General features: G+C 42.9%; 1 protein-coding gene across 2 annotated transcripts in view; it reads right to left on the reverse strand.

Moving 5' to 3' along the window:
- Positions 1–27,210, reverse strand: part of OTUD5 (OTU deubiquitinase 5) — a 63,932-nt gene that overhangs the window by 30,449 nt on the left and 6,273 nt on the right. Inside the window, exon 2 of one of the 2 annotated variants that reach the window (XM_081935282.1) lies at positions 23,362–23,452. In XM_081935282.1, the coding sequence (XP_081791408.1) occupies positions 23,362–23,452 (91 nt within the window). Of the gene's footprint in view, positions 1–23,361; positions 23,456–27,210 lie in introns of both variants that reach the window. The other variant, XM_081935281.1, reaches the window with a different exon arrangement.

The following is a 27,210-nucleotide window of genomic DNA, read 5'->3' on the forward strand; positions in this document are numbered from 1 at the left end:
TGTCTTCAAGGCAAAGCTATTTTATTCAGCCAGCTGCAGCCTCTAATTCTGGAAACACCTCCTTATTGGTTGTTTTGCCCCTTGTCATTCATCATGGGATCAGGAGCTTTCCTTTTCTGGTATCTATTTTTCTTATTGTGACACTGCAAAGCATTCTTTTGCAACGTTTGTGATATCTCATCAGGAATTGTCTTCCTGGGCAACTTTGATACTCAGATGGACCACCTCTGTTAAGGCTTGAAATCTTTTTTCTAATCTCTACCCTGATTAGAAGAGTTGAAAATCAGCAGCAGGGGTTTCTGCGCTGAAGTGGACAGAATAAATGATTAGCTGTCCCCACGTAGTGATAGGATTGCTAGTACTATCGGTTCAAAAGAAGGGAAGCAGCTCTCCCCCCTCCCCATTTGCCCTGACCTTGATGGGAAAAACACAGCCTTGTATACTGGAGAGCAAATGATCATGTGATGTGTCCTATTCACCTCACAGCTTGGCTACTGCAATGCACACTAAGTGAGGCTGCACTTGAAGATCACCTTGATGCTTCAACTGTTCCAGAATGTGCCAGTTTAGTATGCCCATGTAACCTCTCTGCTTTGCGAGCTCCGTTGGTTGCCAGTTTGCTTCCAGATGTGGTACAAAGGGCTGGTTACCTCTAAAGCCACATATGAAATAGGGCCCAATTACTTGAGGAGCTGCCTATTTCCTATAGTATCTACCTAGTCAACTTTTGCAAGGTTGGCATTTGGTTTTTTGCCATCCAATCTGTCATTTTTGCAATCTTTTTCTCCCCCACCCAACTTTTTAATTGCAATATCCTTGTTTTGATTGCTGTGAGTCACCCAGAGTTTTTGAGCATACAAGGTATAGAAAAGGAAAGAGAAAGGATTAGATTAATTCCTGGAATTCCTCTAAGATTATTCTAAGGGTTGTTATTTACTGGTGGCCTTGGGAAGGAAGTAGAACTAAACTGGGAAACACTGATGATGCAGATACAGATTTTGACATTACAGAAAATGAACAGAATGTCCTTAAATAAGTAAAGAATGTTCTGAATGGCACAGGACAAGGAAAATCATAGCAGCAACTAAGAGTGATTCTCTCCTTGGGCACATCAGCTGGAAATGGAAGCTGGACATCACAGGGTCGTAGTCAACTAGAGATGCAGGAAGGTAGTTGCATATATCAACACCTGCTAGAAGGGTACATTAGCAAAGAGTGTTTTAACAGAAATAAGAATTGTTTTTAAGCAGATTGAAAAAGAATTGCAATGATGTCCCAAATTTGTCACCCTCAAATTAGTTCATTAAAACCAATGGAGGTATCTTCCAGGATAGAGTGGAGAAGGACAGATCTCTTTAGTTTAGGTAGTGACAGATAAGTAATCACCTGTCACAAAACAAGACCATCCACACAACTCATGTTGTTTTATAATTAAGGTGCCAAGTATCACCACGTTTTGAGTTGAAAATCATTTCAGCTTAATTAAGAATAATTTGGGAACCTGACCAGAAAATGTACAGGAGCTGGAAAATGTATTTTGTTTTGAGCTCAGAAAGGAACAGCTCCATTTGAAGTGTTATGATTTGGCTATGTTCCAATCAGGGAAAACAAACTCAAAATGCTTTGAGTGCTTTGTTGTAGCCTAGAAATAAAACTCTGGGTAGAAAAAAAGTGAGCTTAAAATATCTGAAAGAGGCTGTCCGAAATTTGAAACAATAGTTTGGGAATGCATCTGTTTTGTTTTAAGCCCAAAATCTCTGAAATAACCATTTAGAAGTCAAAATGGGTGGAATGGGTTTGCCATTATTAGAATGGCAAACCCATTCTAATAATGGTCTTTTTATTTTCAAAGAAAAGACGATATATAGATGCTAGAGGATGGAACTGTGCACCAGATAAATAATATCAACCATTCATTTAGCTATTTTTCATTAAATGGATCCAGACAAATTACAGAAGGAGTCCCATCCCTTCTGCCTTTGAAAATAGATTGGGACAGATATTGCCAATCTCACTGCCACAAATGCACTGGGCGACTTTGTCTACAGTTCAACAGAATCAAGTAACTTTATGTAGGGATTTCAGATACACATCTAAAGCGTCAGTTAACTGAAGCAAGAGGAAAACATTATTTTAAGTTTTGCCAGTTCTACTTCATACTCCTGGCCATTGAATTAAAGAAGTGTATCTTTTTGTTTCGTTTTGAAAATATACTAGTTTCTAAAGTTTTGTAAAACTTTCTGCTCCATCTCCCACATATACATATACTCTTGCAGCTTGGCGTGACTAGAAGCAGAGGCTTCCACCCATTTGTTCCAGTCCCACTTCTCTCAAAAATGCAGCGTCACTAAAAAAAGAAAAAGGCAGAGTCATGCTTTCTCCAAGGGTTCTTGGTCTGCTGAGTCAGTAAATGCAGGGTGTGTTGCTATGAACTTCTCTGGAAAGCTTTATCATTAGGCAGCAGCTGAAGTTGGGTAAGGTAGTGTAATGCCTTATGCTGCCCCCTGCAGATCACAGATGGGAACTACTACACGTGAACTTAATTTCATTCAAATACAAAAACAATGTACATAAAAGTACATCATGGAATAATATGAAGGCATAGGTTCTGTCTAATGTGAGCTTTCTTACCTTGTTCCAAGAGGAGCTCTTTTTTCCCCTCCCCCTTACAGCATTCCCTTTTTCCTTCCCTATTTTTCAGAAGTAGCTACATTGGTATAAGCAGTCTAAACATTCATGCCTTGTGTAACACTAGACCCAAATAAAATACGGTTTATGTAGGTACTGGTGATCTACCCATAACTGATGTTCTTTGTGAAGATACACCAGTGCATTGTGTGCCGTTCCAACTGAGAACCTTTAAGGGGCTGTAGAATTTTGGGGCAGGAGCTCTGAGCCTCCCCCCCACCCCATGTGACCAGATGTGGCTCCCACCAAAACCCTTCTGTATCTAAAAACAACCCAAAGGTTTGATGGAACAGGAAAATTATCCAAGACCAAATGGATAAGAAGACAGGTGTGGTTGTCTGTGTGAATTCATAGACAATGGAAGTACAGGTAAAAAAGGATCCTTCTTATTGTGATCACCATAATACTGTACATATGTGTGTGAAGAGCAAGCTTCTTACCTGAAGAAGGTACAATCATCACAAGGGGGGAAAAACCCCTAAGAGAGTGTGACTCTTTCAAAATCTGCATCTCTTTGGAAGCAGAAATCCAATCTATAGAGCTACTTGGTCACTTGGCATAATTCCAACCACAGAATACCCTGGAGAAAAGACCTAATGGTGTCTGTACTGTTCTGGAGCAGACCGGAAGAGTACAGAGTACTTTGATCTTCTGGTAAAAAAAGCCTGACAGCTGCCAATACCCATTTGGAGAAATGCTATATAAAAAGGCTGTTCTCTTTATAAGTAACTCTTGGAAGACGAGGAATAAACAATGGCTCCCGCAAAACAGCCAAACACTATGAACACGGTCACTTCTCAAAAATTAAACAATGTTTTCAGTGGTGTTATGGGATAGGGAAAATGGTAGGCTGTCTCGGGGAGGGTAAATATCTGGGCAAAGGGAGAATTCCGTGCAGAATCCAGAGTTTTTTCCAATTTCCTGAACCAACATCACAGCTATCCAAAAACCTATTTTCCAAAGAAGGCTGATTTCAAAGGACTCAACATTTTATCTCAATGGGAACAAGGGGGAGGCTGCAGGCCAAAAGCAATAGGGAAACTGAAGGACGGAGATTAGCTAAGGCTAATAATTAAAAAAATTAAGGGAGAAAAACCCTCCTGACAAAGTGGGGGGGGGAGCGAAAGGAGAACCGGCAAGAGAAATATTTCTACAGAAAAAGAACCAAATCTCACGATTGCAAAAGAAAGAAAAAAAGCCAAAAGGTCATGATCTTGACACTGCAGGGAATCTAATCCTTATTTAAGCAGAAGTACCAAAGGATGTTCATTTAATTGCTCAAAAAGCCATCGTGAAAGGCTTCCTCTGTTAAGCAAGCACTATCTGTTTTACCTTGTCTCAAGAGGGATTGTGCAAATGAAACCTCCACGTATTAAGATAGAAATGAGTTCTGGGTGGGGAAAAAAAACCTGTCTATGATGGAAGGAGAGGAATATGGATTGGCTGGGAGGCATAGATATTCCCAAGGAAAAGACAGCAGCTGAGTAAACTGCAGTTATCAAGGCTACCAAGATACAGGAGCGTATAAAACAGAAGTCCATTAAAAATGTAAAGATATTTCTGAGAAGATAAAGGTCTACCCTGACCCTAGTGCAAAAGGTTAAGAACTCCCTAATATCCAATTAAATAAACAGACTGGCTCTGGGGTTGCCCCAACGTAATTTAATGAGGGATATATTTTTCATTTACATTATAGACTGTTTGAAACGGCTGTTCTGGGCAACAAGGATCAGCTATTCTAGGCATACGAATTGTCAGGATGAAGATGGGAGTGATGGAAGCACTTATGACACATCCGTAATTCAAAGGAGGGGCAAACGTTCGCAATGTTGTTTCAGGTCCCATAGAATTGTCTGATATAACTTGTGGCCAAAAAAAAAAACCCTTTGGAAGGCTTCATATACCTTCCTAATTATGAAGAAGAATCAACATGTTTCACCTGGACTAAGTACCCGTCTTAGAAGTGGACTCTCCATCCAGACATTAATGCTGCAATGGTGAGGGATAGACATTGAAGAAAGGGGGGGGGGGGGAGAACCACCAACTTTAATGAGACTGTCTGAAAGCAATGATCAGAAGAAGGATTCCTTGACACAGGGCAGAACTGAGAGGAGGACTGTCTTATTTCCATGGCTAGAGAAGCAGAATGGAGATACCACACTGTAAGGAATGTATCCAAAGATGGGTGACACAAACAATTGGAGGCACAGCTGTCATATTGTTCGTCGCTGCAGAACAATGTGGGTTCCGATTCTTCTTAGGGGGTCTTCTGTACTAGGACCTAAATCATACCAAGTTGCAACAACAGTAAGGAACTCTAGTATAATATGAAGCATTCCCCCTGTAAATTATTTCCAATGGAAGAAGGGAAGACTTCTCAGATGACCAGGAAGATGAAATGCTACAGAAGCAGAAGGATTTGAGCCATGCCGTAACACAACTTGAGACAAAAATGCAAATAAGAAACTATAGGTAGTCCTCAAGTTATGACCGCAATTGGAACTACAATTTCCATCACCAAGAGATGCGGTCATAAAGCATGACACCATGTGACCACATTGCTTAGCAATAGCAATATTGACCATCCCTATTGCCATTGTTAAATGAGGACCACACATGACGGTGATATGGGAAGAGGTGTGGAAACTGGGTCCCAGGCACCAGACCAGCAGGTGAGAGCGGTAGGCAGGCAGGCAGGAGCTGCAGCGTGGGCAGGTGGATGCTACTGAGTATGGGTCGGCAGGTACTGCGAACAGGTGCTAGGGAGTGCGGGTGGGCAGCTGCCATGGGCAAGCATTACAGAATGTGGGTGGGTAGGTGCCATAGGCAGGCACTATCAAGTATGGGAGGGCAGGTGGTGCTACCGAGTGTGGGCAGATAAATGCCACAAACAGATGCTTTGGAGTATAGCTGGGTACTATGGGCAAGTGCTACAGAGTATGGACAGGTGAGTGCCAGAGGTGGGCAGTACAGAATACAGGCAGATGCTATGGAGTACAAGATCCATACGCCCACCTGAGGGCTCCTCAGAAGAAAAAGTGGCAGGAGGAGTTTTGAGATCCCCTGCCAGCTTTCCTATAGGATCTGCTTATAGGAAGCCAGCATGGAAAGTTGCAAATGGTGATCACATGATTGCAGGACAGTACAAACATAATGGCAAGCCAGTAGCCAAATACCTGCATAGCAATCACGTAACTGTGGGGATGCTTTGACGGCTGCAACTTTGAGAACGGGTCACAACTCCCCTTGTATAGCATTGTTACAACTTTGAATAGTTACTGAATGAGTGGTTGTAATCCAAGGACCACCTGTGTCATCTACATGATGATAGTTGGAGGAGAAGAAATGCAATCAAATTGCTTTGCATTTAGAAAAAAAATCTTGGCATCAGAGAGTCCATCAAAATGATAAAAAATAAAACTGGTAAATGCATCCATCTCTTATCAATTAAAGGAAGAAGTGAGGGCAGTTTATTAAGGGCATGCGAAAGTAATGCGTCGTGCAAATCCATAAATGTGAGCTGCATTCTCTTCTGCAAGAAGGAACTAATGGAAATAATTTCATTTCATATCATTACAAAATGAGAGCATCTGACAAATTAAGACAGGAAAAATCCAATATGGATCTTTTTGGTATAGTAAAATATCTAGGGGGGAAACCCCCATAAAACACTCTCCTTCAGAAATGTTCTCAACTGCCTCTTTGTAAAAGGGAAAGTTCCAGAAGTAATCCTTGGAATGCCCGAGAAGCAAGAGGATGATCTGATGTGGGATTAGTCTGGGCTTCGTTATGAAATCCAGGCAAGATAAAAGGGTGTTGGTACTTACCTGATACGGCTCTTCTAATAAGGTGGAGATAGCATCCATGTAGGGGCTGACACTGTCCGTACTCTGATTGGACTGAGTCTGATTACTAATTAATTAGTGAGCTTTATAACCTCCTCCTGGTGTGACTCTACCCAATTTCGACTAAGGAAATAAATATAGACTCATAGGTGTTATCCAACCACAACTTTAGTAAAGAAGTTCAAAACTGTACACAAAGAATAAAGAAAACCCTAACAAGGCGCTACTGCACCCAACAGAGAAGCAGCTAGAACAGTCGAAGCAGCTGGGTAGGGCTGGATGCTATCTCCACCTTATTAGAAGAGCCGTATCAGGTAAGTACCAACGCCCTTTCTCAATAAGGGTGGACATAGCATCCACGTATGGGACATACCCAAGCCTAACTGCTCTCACGGGCAGGATCCAGACTGTTCTAGCTGGCGATCCTCTGCCCTGACCGCTTGCAAGACCCTACGACCAAAGGCCGCATCCGCCGAAGCGAATTTATCCAATTTTTAGTGTCTAATAAAGGGTGAAGGAGATGCCCATGCTGCAGCCCTGCAGATCTCATCTAATGAGGCCTGAGTAGCCCATGCCGTGGAATGGGCTGTGATGCCCTCCGGCATCGCCAACCCTTGTGACTAATACGCCATTCCAATGCAATGCCTGACCCACCTGCCTATGCAAGCCACAGAGACCTTCTGACCAAGGGATTGTTCCTGAAAGGAAACAAAAAGTGTCTCCGTACGCCACAGTGTAGACGTGCGTTCTATGTAGATTTTAAATGTTCTGCGCACGTCTAGATTGTGCCACAATTTCTCTAAATGATGAGTTGGAGTGGGACAAAAGTCAGGTAACGCTATCTCCTGGGCACAGTGAAACCAGGAACTCACCTTTGGCACAAAGGTAGGGTCAAGACGGAGGACAACCCGGTCCTGATAGAATTTACACAGGTCCCCACAAACCGATAAAGCATGTATCTCGGAAATCCTCCTAGCGGAGGTTATCGCCACCAGAAAAACTGCCTTCCAGGTAAGTATTTGTAGGGGGATCTCGCGTAGTGGTTTGAATGGTGGCTTGGTAAGAGCCTCTAGGACCACAGTGAGATCCCAAGTTGGGTTTCGGTGGACTACAGAGGGTCGCAGCCTCACTGCCCCTTTCAGGAATCTCTTGACCGTGGGGTGCTGCAAAAGGGACTGTCCCCCCCCCCCCTCAGGTAAGTATGGTTCTCAAGGCCGCCACCTGTCGCCTAATGGTGTTGGGTGAGAGTCCCCTTTCCAACCTGTCCTGTAAGAATTCCAACACCTGGGGAATGGAGGAACTCTCCGGAATGGTATGTTTGCCCGAACACCAATTACAGAATATTTTCCACGTGGCATTGTAGATGCGGATAGTCTATGGCCTCCTAGAGGCCTGAATTATAGCAATGACTCTGTCCGAATACTCTCCCCCTCTCAGAGCAAGCCACTCAACTGCCAGGCGGTTAACTGGAGCCAACGAGGCTCTGGGTGCTCCAGTGACCCCTGGGAGAGGGTTATCCTGTGCGATGGGATTCTCCAGGGCCGCTCTGACAATAGCGTCTGAAGGCTGGCGAACCATGGACGCCATGGCCAGTATGGGCCTACCAGAATGATCTCCGCCTGCCGGCTGATGACCCTGCGGACCACCCTGGGGAGGGGTGTGGGTGGAAAGGCATAAAGGAGGCCCCTCGGCTAAGGACTGCGCAGGGCGTCCACTGCCTCTGCCTCCAATGTGTGGAACCTTGTGTAGAACCTGGGGAGTTGTGTGTTGCACGCAGTGGCGAACAGATCCATAATCGGTGTTCCGAAGCATCACGTAATCTCCTGAAAAAGGATGCAATCGCAATTCGACTTGGTCTACCCTGGTTCTACTCAGCCAGTCCGTTCTAACATTATCCACCCCCGAAATATGCTCAGCAGTGATGGACAAGAGTTTAATCTCAGCCAGGGTTCCCAGAGTACTGGCCTCTTGTATAAGATCTTTAGATTTGATACCTTCCTGCCTATTGATTTGGGCCTTGGCCGTGATATTATCTGTGAGGATCAGTACGTAAATGAGGTGTTGAAACCAGTGACGTGCGGTGACGTTTATGACTGGTGAGGCTGGTGACGTCATCAAACCACGTGGTTGCTCCGATCGCAGGGACGCAGCCCAAACGGAGAAATTTCTTCAGCTCCAGCCTCAATCAGCGCAGCCGCGGTCCCCTTCATCTTGCCTCAGGAAGGAGGGGAATGGGACCATGTGTGCAGGGGAAGGGGATTGCAGCTCTGCTAATCTGAGGCTGTGCGCTGAGGAGCCGCCTGCACACGTGGTCCCATTCCCCTTGCAAGGATCCCGGGCTCGCCCAATGCAAAAAATGCCTGGGTACCGTGTTTCCCCGAAAATACAACCTGTCCTGCGCTCACTGACCTAGCGTTATCCCAAAAGCGCCAAGTTACAGGAGCCGGGGGTGGGGGGAGCGCTCACGTTGCTTGCCGCCTTCGGTATACCGCTAGGTTGGGGAGTGGCGTTCTGTCCAGCCAGAGGGGAGAGTTGCCGGGAAACTCCCCAGCCGGGAAAAGCGCCATTCACTGACCTCAGCAGCCGCCCCGCAAATCCCCTTTCCAGCCGGGAAAAGCGCCATTCACTGACCTCAGCAGCCGCCCCGCAAATCCCCTCTCCAGCCGGGAAAAGCGCCATTCACTGACCTCAGCAGCCGCCCCGCAAATCCCCTCTCCAGCCGGGAAAAGCGCCATTCACCAAGCCCTTGCGCAGCTGTCCCAGGCGACCGCTGCTGGCTGCTGCTGCCCGCCGCCGCCCCGCTCCGCTCCGTGCATAACTTCCAAACTCCAAAACTTCCAGCATCGGCCGCTCTAGGAGTGCTCTCTATGGTGGGCCGGCTGCTGGACAGAGAGTTTTCCGGACAGTCTTCCAGCAGCCGGCCCACCATAGAGAGCACTCCTAGAGCGGGCGATGCTGGAAGTTTTGGAGTTTGGAAGTTATGCACGGAGCGGAGCGGCGGGCGGCGGCGGGCAGCAGCAGCCAGCGGCGGTCGCCTGGGAGAGCTGCGCAAGGGCTTGGTGAATGGCGCTTTTCCCGGCTGGAGAGGGGATTTGCCGGGCGGCTGCTCAGGTCAGTGAATGGCGCTTTTCCCGGCTAGAGAGGGGATTTTCCGGGCGGCTGCTCGTGAGCATAGTTACCTCATGGCTACTTCGCCCCTGAGGCTGTGCCCGGCTCTTCGGGAGCCAGTTCACAAGAGAGCAGCCGCCCGGCAACTCTCCCCTCTGGCCGGACAGAACGCCACTCCCCAACCTAGCGGTATATTGAAGGCGGCAAGCAACGTGAGCGCTCCCCCCACCCCTGGCTCCTGTAACTTGGTGCTTTCGGGATAACGCTAGGTCAGTGAGCGCAGGACAGGTTGTATTTTCGGGGAAACATGGTACCTAGGCATTTTTTGCATTGGGCGAGCCTGTGATCCTTGCAAGGGAAATGGGACCACGTGTGCAGGAGGCTCCTCAGCACACAGCCTCAGATTAGCAGAGCCGCGATCCCCTTCCCCTGCACACGTGGTCCCATTCCCCTCCTTCCTGAGGCAAGATGAAGGGGACTGCGGCTGCGCTGATTGAGGCTGGAGCTGAGGAGCCTCCTGCACACGTGGTCCCATTCCCCTTGCAAGGATCCTGGGCTCGCCCGATGTAAAAAATGGCGAGATCGGCACACTTGGGGCTGCTGCTGAGATGTCCAGGGAGGCTAAACCAAGCCGCGCGCCTCTCCCAGCCACTTTCACGGCTTCCTGGAGTAATTCTTTTTTATTTTCATGACGAGAGTGGTGAGGCTCCGCCTCCCCTGCCTCCCCTGACTGCACGTCACTGGTTGAAACTCTATCAGAGCCAACCTTATTGCCCTTCTAACCAGTTAATGCTTCTGGTGGACTCCTCCTGAGACCACTGCCCCTGGGTGATGTGTGATCCCATGTGGGCCCCCCAATCATACAGGCTGGCGTCTGTGGTGATAGTGGCCTTGTCACTCACCTTAAAGTGGCACCCCTTCAGTGTGGCTGGGGACCTCCACCACCTAAGCGTCCGCCGGACCTCCCTGGGTATAGCCACCTGCAGTAGGGAATTGCTGATTCTCCTCTTCTGGTAGGGAAGCAAGAACCATTGGAGGTCCCTAGTGTGAAGTCTAGCCCAGGGAACTATGGTGATGGCTGACACCATCTTTCCCAATAGTTTAGAGAGACTGGCCAGTGTGGGTCTGTGGTCCCTCTCTATGTCCGTCACAATCTGTTTCAGACTAGTAACACGCTGTTCAGACAGGAAGACCTGACCTGTCACCGAATCGATTCAGGCCCCAGGTGTAGAATTCTGGTGGTAGGGGAGAAATGGCTCTTGATCTCGTTGATAGAGAACCCATGAGTGCGTAGTGTGTGTATCATGGTGAGGAGGTCCTCCCTGGTCCTGGCCTCTGAAACCAACTGGACCAAGATATCGTCAAGATAAAGTTGAACGCTTACAGGTACGGTGCGCAAATATGCCGCCAAAGTGGCCATGACCTTAGTAAAAACTCTGGGCGCAGAAGAAAGGCCAAATGGCAATGCCGTGTATTGGTAACTGGGGAGGTCTCGCCTTAGCTGTTGACAGTGTTCCGCGGCCTGAACAGCCGATGGCACGGCTCTCATCGCTCACCTGATCTCCCGGAGCTGGAGAATTAGCGGGGCCCTCACATGCATGCGTCTGGGTGGCAGTTGGGGCGAGCGCAGCAGCGAGATGACAGATCCCTTCAGCGGGCCACGAATAACAGGAGAAGCTCTGCGGCGACGCTGCAGCTCTGGCTGACAATAAAACACCCACTCGACTTCTCCCAAAGGGAAACCTCGCTGAGGCAAGAGGTGCAATGGTAGGAGAGGTTGAGCTCGCACGCAAGCCTGTGGGTCGAAGCCCTTTGGCTAGAATATGGGTGTCCCTGAACTGTCAGTTCAGGAGTACTCACAGCCCTTTCAGTGATTGCTCTGTCGTCGTAATACTTTATATACCTTAAAGAATTAGCAGAAGAAAGGTTGGATAATCCGATCATCCCAGAGTGGACTGAGTCGGAAACTGGGTAGAGTCACACCAGGAGGGGAATACAAAGCTAATTAGTAATCACTCAGTCCAATCAGAGTACAGACAGTGTCAGCCCATACATGGATGCTATCTCCACCCTTATTGAGAACTAACCAGATCCAAAGATTGTTAATTATAACCTGAAAGTAAGCTAGGCAGTTTCCTAATAATTCATGAGAAACATCATGATCAAAATCAAAGATTGGGTATAGGCAGTGCCAACATCTATCAAGAACCAAGCAACAGAACAATATGCTCTTTCTATTTAAAAAAAAAAGATGGTCTTTGTTTGAGATGCAAATGGCACCAGGGAGAGTAGCTGAGACAAGGTGACAAATACAAAGCTTTTGAATCCTGTTCTGATGCTGAGTAGCCTCAGCAGATGGAGATGTGATTTGATGGTTGAATCTGAAAAAAATATGGAGTGGAAGGCCAGTATGTAATGATCTGTTTCTCTGTTATTTAGGCTTTTCTAGCAATTATCGGTTGACTAATCATAAAAGGATTGATTCTGAATGGACCAGTGATCCATTCTGGCGTATATAATTAACTGAATTCTGAGGTGCTATTGGAAGCAGTGTGGCCATGAAGTGACTACAATGTGAGTGACCTCAAGACAGCTGAAGAATATTCTTTCATTTATCCTGATACTCCCAAAGGTGCTTTTTCAAGAGACAACTGGACTTGTTTTTCTTCTGTTTTGATTCTCCTCCAAGAAACTTCTTCAGCTCTGACCGGATGGTAGGGAATGGAACTTCCGGTCAGAGCTGGAGAAGCTTCTTGGAGGAGAAGTGAAACATCTTCAAAGCAAAACCAGAACGTCCAGAACTTGCCTCTTGAAAGAGCACCTTTGGGACAACCATGACCTGGATGACTGAGAATCTCCATAGACATGTATCCTGATAAGATTCCAGATAATATCTACATTATACAGAGCCCAGAAGAATAACGATCAAGGGAGGTTTGTATCAAATCTTCCTTCTGAGATTAAATCCCACGTTGGCAGAGTTGCTGATAAATACCCAGTAATACAAAATGGAAAGTTTATCAACAGTTGGATTACGAGCAGCAAGATTGTAGGCGGCCACTGAGAGGCGTGATTCAAGACTGCTGAAGCTGGGATCAGGGATTCCAAAGACTCTACATTCCTTTTTTACTTTTTGCTGTGGTTTGTTTTGGGTGGCAGGCCTCTTTGGAGGTTCTGAATCATTAATCGGCAATTTCCTTAGTGCGAATGCTATAATAGTATGGCAGTTGCTTGAAGAAATGAGGAAGTTGCCATATATTTCTGAGGATAAAGTACAGTGATGGCGAACATTTTCAGCACCGGGAGCCCAAACCAGAACATGTGTGCGTGCCGGAGCGCAGGAAACCCGAAGACCAGCTAGCCGTAGTGCGCATATGCCTATTTTGTGGCCGTTTTTGGGCCGTTTTTCAGGCCGTTTTCCGGTGCTCCGGCACCCGCAAAGACCAGCGCCGGGAGCCAGAAGAGCAGCTGGTGACATCAAGGCTCATCATCACGGATATAGTACAAAGGTTAGAAGGATTATGGCTACTGTAGCAATGGTGTGCTTCATTCTTAAAACTATTGGAGTGCCTCACAAACAAGAACGTTTACTAGAGTGCATGACCTCCATTGAGGCAAGAGAGGTAACATTCTTTGGTCTGAGACAAAGCCTGAAAAGATTAGCTCTGTGATGGCAAATCTATGGCACACGTGCCAGAAGTGGCATGCAGAACCCTCCCTGTTGGCACGTGCACCATCACCCCAGGTCAGATCTCTATGGTGTTTCTTTTGTGATTTTTTGTTTCCCTGCAAATGACAAAACAGAAGCTCACGAGAGAAAAAGATCTTACCTCTTGTCACACTGCCGGTATTGGGATGCCCCACCTCCTGCCAGCCAGCTGGTCTTTGGGTCTCTGCTTTGCATGCACACGGCAGTACATGTGCACGCATGCACTGACATGTGCACATGCTAGCTTATGTGCACGTTCGCTCGTGCTTGCGCACCTTTCCGTTTGGGCATGCGTGCCTGCACAATTTGGGCATTCGGTGTCTAAAAAGTTCTACATCATTGGATTAGCTCTTCAGACAGGAGCCCTATACTGTGATGGAAAGATAAGAATGCACTGAGAAACTCTAAGAAGGATTGAAAATGAGATGGGGAAAGATGAAAGAAAACAAGAAAAGAAAAAAATGTTTCCGGACTTCCGGTTCCGGCGGCTGACAGCGACGGGCAAGTGTTTGCTCGCTCCGGCTCCCCGGTGGGCTTCCCCACTTCTTGGGGGGCACAGGACACCCCGCAGAGGCGTCCTGCCGGAGGGGCGGCACCACAGAGGATCCCTGGATCGGCGGCGGCCGGCGGGAGGTCCCCCGCATCGCCCAAGGCACTGGGGAGCAGATCGGAGGACACGTGGGCGTCTTCGCTGAGAGGCTGTGCGGAGAATGAGCAAGCAGAAGGAAGCAGCTGCGGTGCGGTGAGGCGCAAACTACTCTCCACTCCCTTTACTGACTTGAAGAATTTGCCAGCAGTTTAAAACCTTTTCTTTCGGCTGACTTGAGAGGCGCGGCTGGAGGGAGGGGGATTCCCCCCCCCTCGGACAGGCGGATTGGAACAATTTTGCTCTCAACCCCAGGGGAAGGAGGAGGGGGGAGAGCCAACCAATGATGCCACACCCTTACTTAAAGTGATTTTCTTTGAACTTAACCTCATAATATACTGATGATCTGAAAACTTTGGGAACTTTGAAAACTTTGTTATGCCTCTAAACCCGAAGCTGGCAGGGCAAGATGGCACACTTCCGTTGTCTTCATGAACTGTGAAACCTGACTCCACCTTTAAAAATTCAGGCTTCCGGTCTTTGTCTCCGTGCTACTCAGATAAATCTCTTGTGGATTGCTACTCTTTGAACTCCCTGGAGTGAAAAACTTTGCTCTACTGCCAGGGTGATTAGAGAAACTCTCTTCTGCCTGGACCTTCTGCCTCCTGGACTCATCTGGCTGCTCTGCCGTTCTGACTGTCCATTCTCTACACTGACTGAACTCTTTATTCCACAATGCCTCCTAAAAGACCACCTCCTGGAAAGCCTGGCTTTGCTACCTCTGCCCCGACATCAGCAACTTCCAGCCCTGCTACACAATCAAAGATAACAGACCTGATGCAACCTAAAAGTACAGAGATGGATTTCCAACAAATGCTTCAGCAACTTTTACAGGGACAAGAGGAAATCAAGAAACAACTAAAGGAGATGAAAGAAGAAATTAAAGAGAATCAGGCCCAAATTTATAAGAACTCACAGAGACTGGACCTTCTGGAGGGTGGGGCGGCTGAGATGAGGGAGGGGGTGGAGGTGGTGCAGAAGGGAAACAAAGAACTTGATACCCAGCAGATGAAAACAGAATTTGAGAGAATGTCCTTTTACCTTAGATTTCAAAATGTGATGGAAGCAGATGATGAAAATATAAGGGACATCATGACAAATATTTTGGCTGAATACATTCATAAAGAAAAACAACAGATGGAATGGTAGATAGATCTGGTTTATAGAGTGAACTCAGCCTATGCTAGAACACACAACGTACCCAGGGAGGTACATATTAAATTCCTTAGAAAAAGCACAAGAGACGAAATTCTGGGTGCACAAAGGGGGCAAGTCTTGACATACCATGATAGGGAAATAACCATCCTGAAGCAGATCCCCAAGAAAGTGAGGGAAAAAAGAAAAAATTATTCGCAATTAGCGAATAAATTATACCAGAAGGGGGTGTGGTTCAGATGGCTGATGCCTGAAGGTATGTTAATATTCTGGGAGGAGACAAGAATTAGAATCAATACACCCATAGAGGCACAGGCCTTTATGGAAAAAAACAAAACACGCCTAGAAAAAACAGAAGATCCTACAACAGATATGCAGGACACGGGAGGGGCCGGAGCTCTGTCGGCGGGGGGAGATGGGGCAATACCAAGAAAGCTCAGATCACAAAAATGAATAAGAAAATCTTTTTGACATAAACTGATCGAAAGTACCAATGGAATTAACATGTGGACTATATACTACTATGTATTAAACTGATTGAAAGTACCAATGGAACTAACATGCTGACTATATATGACTATGTATTAATGACTTTTACCTAGATGTATACTATGAGTTTGGAGGGAGGGGGCGCCTACCACACTTTGCAACTGCCAAAATTTGTATACCTTTTCCCCTACCTTTTCCCTTGTAAATTTTAAAAAAACCAATAAAACTTTGTTTTAAAAAAAGAAAAGAAAAAAATGTTGATGATGCAGAAGGACAATCAGTTCAAGAATGAATATGTTAATACTCAATGATCAGAAACAAAGTGAAAGGGTTCAGTAGGAATTATGCATGTAGTCATACTGGGGCTCCCATCAATTCCACAGCTCTGGAAGTCTCCAAATCAGGCCAGGCATACATCTATGTACATAAATCTCACAGATATTATGAAAAAGCAACAAGGCACAGCAACTAATTGCAGTGATCGGTTAATATTTTGTTTTCAAATTATGCTCATATGATTTCTTTCAAAGTTGCATCACCCAGACAAAAGAGAGAGAAGATTATGATTTCAAGAGTTACAGAAAAAAACTCAGCTTAGAGTAGCAATAGCATTTAAGACTTATATGCTGCTCCATGGTGCTTTACAGCAGTTTATAGTGTCAACATATTGCCCCCAGCAATCTGGATCCTCATTTCACTGACTTTGGAAGGATGGAAGACTGAGTCAATGTTGAGCCTGTCAGGATCGAATTCCAGGCTGTCGGCAGAGTTAGCCTGCAATACTGCATTCTAACCACTGCGCCACCAGGGCAAATTTGATAGATTGAAAGGCCAAAAGTGCCAAGTAAATGATAACAGGGATAATGAAATTAAGCATCTAAGCAAAATGAAGGGGGGAAAACAATAGATTCATACAAGAAACTACTTTATGATATCTCCAAGGAAACAAAGTGAGTTAGTAGAACCAAAAACTTAATTGTTGAATAAAATTAGCTCAATTGTAGAAGGCATATCAATTCTCCCAGAAGCTCTATTATTTAAACAAAATAGGAGAACAGCCGGCAAAAAGACAAGATGACAGTTATCTTGTTTAAGGTAATTAAAAGGAAAAAATATATAAGTTACTATAAGATACAGAAAGGAATGCTTGAAAAGTAGCACTTCAACCTGTAATATAGTATAGAGGCTTTTCAACATGCACTACATTTTGTATGAATTAATGTGCAAGTGTTTGAAAATTTAGCTCTTCGGGTCCCATGATGGAAATTTATTGCTGCTTTGTGATTTCCTGAAAGAAAATGCCTGTAGGACAAAACCACTTATGCAGAGGGCCATTAGAAAGGCAGGTAGACATTCAGAAACAAAAAGGAACACTTAAAGCTATCTGCCAGCATTTCAAAAATACAAAAGGGAAGTAAATGGAACATCTATAAATTTTTCCATATGGAACACGATATTATTGTTAGTGAACTTTCTACAGGAAGCACCCATTCAGCACTTAAAACACAGCTGTATTACAAGCTTTCCAAACTATAATGGTAGACGTAACTGACATTTTTAACATCTCAAGCCTGTATCGATTAAAAATTTAAAAAATCCTCTTTAAATAATGATACTAGCTCTCTTTGGACTTCACAACAGCAAGGGAGAATCTTTATTCATCAATGGTACTATTTATTATGTGGAGAAGGGGGTAGGTGGCTGTCAAGTTTTGTAGGTTCTAACCAGGGTGGATTTGATTTAAATCAAGTCAATTTAAATCACGATTTAAATTATGGTTTAAATCACTAGTAAAAAGGCTTGATTTAAATCAAGTCGATTTAAATCATATTTTTTAAAGAGCAACTGTCATCTCTGTCCCGCAGCAGCTCCTCCTCTGACCCGCTGTTGACTCACCAACACTCCTAATATTGCAGAATATACAGCCTAATGCTACATAACTAAGCTCCATTTCATCCTGAATAAACTAAGTTATTAATGTATCTTAAATAGAAAACTATAGTTAGATAGATTTTTACTCCAAAAGCATTTTATTAAAATATATTTGATAGAAATTTTAAAAAATCGGATTTTTTAAAAATAAAATTTAAAAAATCATTGATTTTTATCCACCCTGGTTCTAACTACCTAGACGTATTACCCAATTCCAGTCAGGCAAGAATAATAATGCAAGAGGCAGCTTGATTGGCACCACTTTTGTTGAAGCAGGTCTTCATATATGCCCTTTGATTCTTTATGCAACAAAAAGCAACTGGCTTATTTATATGAATCATCTGGAGCTGTCTTCCTCAAGCTGCTGTACTCCGGATATAATGTTATTGCAATTCCCAGCCAGCATGGGTTATAAAAGCTCTACAATTGCAGTCACAATACATTTGCGGAGCGTTAACTTGTAAAAGGCTAATCTGGAATTCCAGAGGAAGAGTCCTAAATTCAGGCATAGCTTGCATGCTAACTTTCAAAATTCAGCGTGCTGTCATAAGCAAGGATTGTTGGCCTTAAATAATAATTGTTGACCAATGAAGCATTCCTTCTCTGTCTGTATTTAGTCAGCATTCCAAATTCAGGCAACGTATCAATTTTACACATTTCCCACAATGAACATCCATACATGAAAACAAAGAAAAGCAAAATGATGGCAAACAGGTGCCCGAAAGTAGCTTACTCTAACTCAGTGATAAATGCAGCCAATGAGTAATAACAGCAACTAAACTGAATGTATTTACTGATGGAGCAATGGAGGCTAATTGCTAGTTAGTTTGTCCAGATTCGTGACAATTGCGTGACTATGTTGCAATTTGAATCCAGACTCATTATTGCAGGGCTATATCCACTTAATCTCAGATAAGCCTCTTTTTTTTGGCTTTGTTGAAATGATGCTCCATTTAAATTTCACTACTTCATATATTACTTGCTGTATTAATGTATCGTATTTAAAATTACCATTGATTATGCTATATAAAAATTGTTTTATCCAACACCAAGTTATATATGGGGCTCTGCACAGACCAAACATTTTAAAGTAGAAATGAGGTTTTACTCAGAAAATTCAATGTATGAGTAACAAAGTGGTCAGTATTCTCATTACCACTAGCTAGCAGGAAAAGTCTAGCACAGTGGTTCTCAACCTGTGGGTCGGGACCCCTTTGGGGGGGTGTCGAACAATCCTTTCACAGGGTCACCTAAGACCATCGGACAACACATATTTTCAAAAAAATATAGAAAACATAAAATAATTTTATGGTTGGAGGTCACCACAACATGAGGAACTGTATTAAAGGGTTGCGGCATTAGGAAGGTTGACACCCAGTGGTCTAGCATGTTTTTCTCGTAAAAGCAACCCGGTCACTAGTTTTTCTGGTAAATGTAGATAGGCTGTGAAGGAAAGAGAAACAGAAAAGGGTGCTTTCTCACTTAAAAATAACACTGAATGGAAGTTTCAGATTTCTACAAAAATTTAGAGCCACACATGAATTCCAAGAATGTAGTTTCAGGAACCATTTCACAATGTTGTAAACAACTGGTTAAAACTGACTGGATCACTGGATGAGTTTCAATTATTTGAAGTTTGAGGAGAGGACATGGTGTTTTGGCTAGTCAATCACTGAATATTATTTTTTTGGGTCCTTTTCAGCTTATATCTCCAGAGAGAGGATGTACAGCTTGACCCAAGAGCCCATTTAAAAGAGATAGTAACTAAGCTACTTTTGAAAAACAAAATCTAACCTAGACCCCAAAGATTGCATTCTGTACAGACTGATCCCTCTCTGACCAAAATATTTGAGCAAATAGTCAAATGAAAATAAAACTCAGCATATGATTTTTTTTTCGTTTTCATTTCAGATTCATTTTTAGAACAGAAGCTGTCTTGAAAGGTCTGTGGGTAGCAACTACACTCGGACTGCTTCTGGGTTCTGCCCTGGGTGTGCTTTTATTTCTATCCTCCGCTTGTCCCTGGACAGTCTTATTGTTACTCATGGCTTTCAGCACTCCTGATACAAACACCCACCCCTACTTTTCTATCTGCCTTCTATTTAATCCCACTTCCATAGCTAGCTGTGATACTGTTTGCCTGCTCAAGGGGATTATATTTAGGGTTGTCATTCTCTTTTTTCCATCTGATTTTTTAAAATCTTATTCATATCTGTATCCACCTTACTGCACAGGGTAGTTCTCGCATTATGACTGTAATTAAACCTGGAAATTCCATTCATAAGTTGTGATGGTCATAAAGTGGATTTTACCTTTTTTGTTGTGGTTGTTGAATGAACACAGCAAACCCATTGTTCGCTCTGGACCTTTTTTTTTAAAAAAAAACTGGAAACTGGTATTGAAAACACCAATTTCCAGCAACACTGTAGTAAACTTTGGTCACATGACTGCAGCAAACAGCAATAAATGCGGGTCGGTTGCTGAGTGCCCAAAATGTGGTCACATGACCATGGAGGTGGGTGCAGCCATTAGAACTTCAGAACCAGGTTTTAATGATGTTTTGGGTAATAACATCAAAAGGTTGCTACGGGACTGGTCATAAGCACTACCAGTATCAGGTACAAATGATTTTTTCTCCCTGTGACATTCCATTTACTTGTCTTACATCATTATAAAAATAAAGTGAGCCCCCTTCCCCATTCAGCAAAATGTTTTGTCAGACCTGGACACCTTTTGCCTGGAGAATTCTAGTCTCTTTTTTTCCCCTGGCTTTTTATTGAATCATTATATCCGCCCAATACTCAGCTGCTGAAGGCAGTTACCAGTCTCATCATTTTGATCCTATGCCTTTCCAAAGCCCTTTTCCGACTTCTTATCCAGTCCCTGACCTTGCCCAAAGTTCTGTTCCTCACTTGCAAAACTCTTGATTTTCTCTCAGCACTTCTTTTCCAACACTTATCCATCTCTACTATTCTCTTGTCCAAAGGTCTCCCAGTCGTGAAACACCGCTGATCTTTATAACATGGCTGCCATGTGATAAAGGAAAGGGGTTAAGAACCTCCTCAAATCTCATTATTTTGGGAACGGCTTGGATCATTTCCTAGTCCTAGCTAATATAGATACAGTTAACAATCACTTGAACTCTGAACCATGTTCCAAGGTACGACAGCACTGAACAAGGAGACTTACAACTAATCCTCATAGCTGTGGTTGTCACCTTTCCCCACCATCGTGTCCTCACTATTTGCAACCTTCACTTCCAGCTTCTGACAAGCAAAGTTCATGGGGAAGCCAGCAGATGGTCGCAAATGGTGATCATGTGACATGACACCTAGTGACCCAAGCTGGATTCACTTAATGATAGCAACTAGAACTACTGAAACTGCTGTTGTAAGTCAGTGCAGTCATGTGATTTTACACTTTTGTGATTGCATCACTCAGTGACGGAGTTGCCAGTCCCAACTCCTGGATTAAGAAAAAACTACCTGTACTTTATTCTAACTAAGCAAAAATCCATGGAACTGAAATCAACGCAGTTTTCCCAATCTTATTCTTACTTTCCCCCCCATAGCTGTTCTTTTTCGTTTGCCTACTGAATTTACAATTCTTTGGAAAAGAATACTATCACACGTGCCTGATTGTAGGATTCCACAACGTTCTACCAATGAATAAAATAAAACTCTGCCAACAGAAGCAGAGTTAAGAGATAAGAAATTTTTTTCCAGCCAAAGCGCAGGAATTTTCTGCAGGAAATATACTCAAAGCCATATATCATCAGTAGGTACAAATGGAGTTATGTCATAATCATACTTTCTTCCTTCTGACCTCTATATCCCCTTTCCTCCCAGCAAAACTTTGCTTCACTACTCAACATTTGGCTTTAAGAAAGTAGCCATTCAGAACAACAGTGATACAGGAATGAAAGTGTCACAGCATATGAAGCGGGGAGGGAAAGATTGGCTTTTTCTTACCCAGGTAACACCATGCCTCCCCCCCCCCCCAATAAATCACAAGCACATTTGAAAAGCTGCAATCTTTTAAAGTGTCATTGCTATACAGAAGGTATAGCATGGTGGCATAGTGGTTAGAGTGCAGTACTTCCGGCTGCTTCTGCTGACTGCCGGCTGCTGCAATTTGGCAGTTCAAATCTCACCAGGTTCAAGGTTGATTCAGCCTTCCATCCTTCCGAGGTGGGTAAAATAAGGACCCAGATTGTTGGGGGCAATAGGCTGACTCTGTAAACCGCTTAGAGAGGGCTGCAAAGCACTATGAAGCGGTATATAAGTCTAAGTGCTATTGCTATAGCAAACCACGGCTGAAAGAGGAAGTCCGATTGGGTACGTTCAGATTATAGATCAAATATTCCCTATCTCAAAAGGACAAAGGTGTATTGCAGATTAGGATGTAGAGGAAAGTCAAAGGTAAAGGAACATCCATGGTATGAAATGCAGACAGGAAACCATTTAGGAATTTACAAAGGAAGCGCTGCATTATAAGAATTATAAAAATATAAAGTGACTGAGCCAGGAGCAATATAAAGTTGAAGTTAGAAGAGTCAGTAAAATTAACCAGGATTTCTGCCTGCCAATGACAATGAACTTGATTTTCACTATTCTGTCCAAAGAAAACTTGCATTGTAAACAAGTGAGAGTAGAATTTAAGAGTTAAGAATTCTAGCCTATCAAATAAAGAAGAGTACTGATAGATTTAAAAAATTCAGTGAGAGGATAGCTAAGGTGGAATACTAAGATGTTAAATTTTGTCTGAACTGTGAAATGAGTTGCAAATTGATGAATAAAATAAATAATGAATTTTGGACATACATACAGAGTTTGAGATAGTGTCAAGACTGTGCAGAAGAAATATTAGATCAATCAATTTGGATGTATTAAAGCAATACAATGGACCATTTATTTGCTCCTTAAACATGTGAACATAGCCAGAACTTTTCATCCCATCCCTTCAGGAGTGCAGGGAGGAGGGGGTACAAAACTTTTCTTTCCACTTTGCAATTCCCATAGGCTACCACCAGTGAGTAAAACACAATAAAGCCTTAGTATTTTTAAGCAACAACTCCGCTTTGTCAATATTCCTATTTCCTCATTTATAAGGCAGAAGACATTCCCAATTGAAGAGGGTTCTCTGTTTTGGGGAAAATAAAAGATCTAATGGTACAGAGGTTTTCCATCGCTGGTATGTAACAGATTCTTCCAAAAACATCAATCAGATAACCAACAAGAGTTTGTAGCTAATAAAATAATAAAGTATATGTGGATTGTTTTTCCTCAGCAAAAGTTAAAAGCCACTAATATTTCCCGCTCAGAGAAAATACTGGAAGTCTGAACTTGCCCAAGTATTTGATTCCATCCCATCCCACTATACTAGGTCTCTGGCTAAGGTTAAAAGGTTACTTTCATCTCAAGCTGAGAACCAAATTAATTAAATTGCATTAGGGACCAAATGAAAAGGAACCAACGAGGTTAAAAGTGAAAATGTGGCAGCAACAGAGCAGACAAAAAATCACTTCCAATACACCAGTAATTGGATCCCATTCTCAATAGGGTATTGGACATTTGAATTTTTTAAACCCAGCTGTCACCATGTTAATGATCAAATCTACAAAACTGAAATCTAACACTGGATCTGAAATATTGTAACTAACACAATGTAAATATTTGACCTGAGGGTTTATGTGACTTCAAAAACTGAGGGAAGCGATTCATTTCAGCTTGAGCGTTGCCTGCTGTCCAACCTCTCTAAGGTAGATCCCATCAGCAGGCAGGACTTACCCACAGCCCGGAACAAGCAGGCCCCATCTTCCTTCATCTGTTTTATGATGAACCCTTTCTTCTCTCTCAGCGCCTTCTCGAACCTGTGTTCCTGCTGGTGACAGGAGGGGCAGATGTCAGCAAGTTAGACAGCATCCCCATCCCACAAATGAGGGAGGGCAACATAACCAACTTTCTCTCCTGTTCTACCCATGATTACTTATAAAAAGAGGGACCAGGTGGAAAAGCCACGTTGGAGAACAAAGTTTATCCACATGCAAATAAGTAACTCTGCTGCCCACTAGAGGCTGCCCACAGCAAGCAGCGATCATTACAACCCTGGGTTAATGCACACAAACACACACCCTGGTTAATTCCAAATTGTAACAGAATAGAATTACACAGGATTGGCACGGATCGAAACATGCAAAACTTTATTTATATATCTGTTTTATACTTTGCCTTTTTACTTATAATTAGGTAAGGCAGCTAACAAAAATTTAAAATTGAAACAGAGTATAAAACATAAATTAACAGTAACATTTGTGCTGCATCCAATTAATTAAAAAACTGATCAGAAATGTGTTCAGGGATTTTTTTTTTTTTAATCCAAGAGAGTAGGGGCCAAACACAACTCCTAAAGACGCGCTCCTTTTTCTGGGAGCAATAGAGGAAAATGCTCTTTTTCTATCCGTGCCGGAAAGATGGACTGTTGACAGCATGGGATTCTTCCTACAAATCTTGACAGATTGTCAGGTTTGCAACAGTGGAAATAATCCCTTTATTGATCCTTTACATTTAAGGCCACAACTTCTTAGATTGAACCCAGTGAGCAAAATTCCCATATTCAAAAGTCAGATGTAAGCTCTTCACCTTCCATGCTTGTTGTACAGAGAATGCGAGAGGTAATAAGATAGCAGCTAAGGAACTCGTACAGGACCAGGCACCACTCCAGAGGCTTCGTGATTACAAGCTCATTTTGGTACAAGCCCCATATTTTTTGAAAATACCCAGAGCTTTAAGAACAGCACTTAAGTCATGCCTGGTGGTACAATTCTGTTTTCTGCATTCTCCTACCCACATATCTAGCTCTGCAACCTGTAGGAGGATTAGCAAATTGCTTTTTTCCCCAAAAATAAAAATAAAAAAGTACCCTCCTAACATTCTAATTGAATAATCCCTTCTCTCCTAAATAAACACATTCAGTCATTTTTGAAGTAAATTTGACAATTTCATATGGTATCCTTGCTTCGAGCATACGGGTAGGTTACAATTAGTGTGAGTTTGAATAGCACAATACTTGATTTACTGCAAATTATGAAGTGAGAGCAAATGTGCTTTGCATATAAGTAGCCTCTTTTACAGTGTTTCATTAATACGGTATGTAAACATTTGTGTTTCATGCTGGAGCCAATTACCCTATTTTTCATAGAAATATCGCTTTGAATATTGTAAATTTGAATAATGCAACCATTTTGTGGGATTCACTACTGGTAATTGTACTAATTGAGATATATCTATATGGAATAGGTACACTATTTTGTTCAAGAAATAATCACTTAATGACCCATTGCATACTGTCTTCCAGTACTCTATTAAAGAACTTAGTCATTAAAAGTTGACACCAACTTGATGGCACACAAGTAATTTGGGAAAACATATATTAATGGCAATTCAAAAGAATGGTACTCCAAATTTCTTGAGCCTTTTGTCTTTGGCTCAAATAGTTTCATTGCCATCTACTGGCAACAGCGAGAGCTAGATTTTTAAGTAATCAAGATTTTCTTATTCCCTTTGTTAGCAATTCTACCGTTTCATCATTTCCTATCTGCCCGTGTAATATTGAATTTGAACAGATTAGGGAAAGAGAATATTTGCAGAGTCAGGGTACTAGATTAGGGACATAAGGAAGACTAAGTGATAGTTCCTCTGGAAACCTCTACTGGTGTTTATTTTCCTTTTAATTCTGGCTTTACTCTATAATCTTGCAAACATTCAGTCATGAAACAATTTTCTGAAGACCAAAAAGCAATCTCAAGTCCAACAGAATTTTTTTTTTGCTACAAGAATTACAAGAAGAGCATAAAACAGACTACGAATTAATGAATCCTGTTTTAAAAAGGAACACTGACAATTCAAAACAATATCTTAGTGGTTACTTAAAAGCTTCATAGCTAAAGTTTAGGCCTACTCCAACTGTGTTCCTTGGAGACAAAGATCAACAATGAACAAAAAGGAAAATACCCCCAGACAGGGGGCGGGAACTGTGGATGCTTCAATTGCTATATTTTAGTGCCAAATGTCCTTCTTTGGCTACTTTTCAAACTGGCATTCTCACCATCAATTAATACTTAGCAAAGAGAGCTGGCTTCTCCAACTACCGTAATGTTCTCCAGATCTTTATGACTCTATGGCTCTCCTGTCCATTTAGCAGCCTTTATCACTGAAGGGAAAGAGGGGAAAAAAACCAATGTTTTTTTATTATCCTGTGAAGATTCCTGAGGCTTGTATGCCTGAAGATCTCTATTGAATTCTACTATAGGTAGTCATCGACTTACCACAGTTCATTCAGTGACTGTTCAAAGTTAAGATGGCACTGACTTATGACCATTTTCACACTTATGACCATTGCAGCACCCCATGGTCATGTGATTTACATTCAGAGGCTTGACAACGGGTTCATAGCTACGATAGTTTCAGGGTCCCGGGGTCATGGGATCCCCTATTGTGGCCTTCAGCCAAGCAAAGTCAATGGGGAAGCCAAATTCACTTAACAACCGTGTTACTAGTTCAACAATTGCAGTGATTCCCTTAACAAATGTGACAAGAAAAGTCGTGCAATGGGGCAAAACTCACTTAACAAATTTCTCATTTAGCAACATAAATTTTGGGCTCAATTTTGGTGGTCGTAACTTGAGGACCACCTGTATTACCAGGAGACGATATAATGTGACCATGTAGACTTAACAGGCTTTAAAAGAACTTATACTTTTCACTGGATAAGGCAGGAACACTATGAAGCTTATTTTGATTAGTTCATTAGAAACTTTTCTAGGCAATCTGGCACATTAAAATGCAGAGAAGATAAATATAAAAAGAAAATGAACTGTAATTATTGTAAGAAATGGGTACATGCTGCAGCCTGATTATATCACATATATGATGACTCTTAAGTTCCAAACTCCTCAGCAATAGGTAGAAGAGCTAGGGAGTTATGGTTGTTGCAATCCAGACACCCAGAAGGTTGACCCAGGCTATGGAAACTTCAAGATACATCAACAACACATCCAGACTTGCTACTCCACAAAATTCACCATTCTGCAGACTCACTATTCTCTACAGATCAGTAGAAAAGACATGGAATATTCTGCTTCTCACATAACAACTTGCTATATTTCTGTTCTAAGCACAAAAAAGAAAAAATCCATTATCCTTCACCTTGCTGTCTACCTAACATCTGCAGGAAATTCCTTTATATATATATAACTAGCAGATAACGCCAAAATATATAAGGTTATATAATCCCCCTTTGGGATATGTAAAAAATAAAAAATAAACCTTTGGTGTTTTGAAGTGAACATGCATGAACAGAAAGGCGGCTTTATATAGTTCATGACTTTGCAGGGAATATTTCTTTATTTCAAGTTTCATCACACATGGTACACTTCTCAACCTCTCAACTATGCAACAGTAACGTTCTTGTTCATATCCTTTCTATTCAATAAAAAAGCCACATTGGTATCACTTCAATTGTTAAAGACCACTTATCCTTTTCCCACCTTCGTTGTCCTTCATCTACCAATTCACTCCCAAACTGAGATTAGGAAATAAAAGTATAAATTTATTGAGATATGATATTAGAGTGGGTAA

This window comes from Natrix helvetica (assembly GCF_964273705.1).
Source record: "Natrix helvetica genome assembly, chromosome: 1".
Lineage (NCBI taxonomy): Eukaryota > Metazoa > Chordata > Lepidosauria > Squamata > Natricidae > Natrix > Natrix helvetica.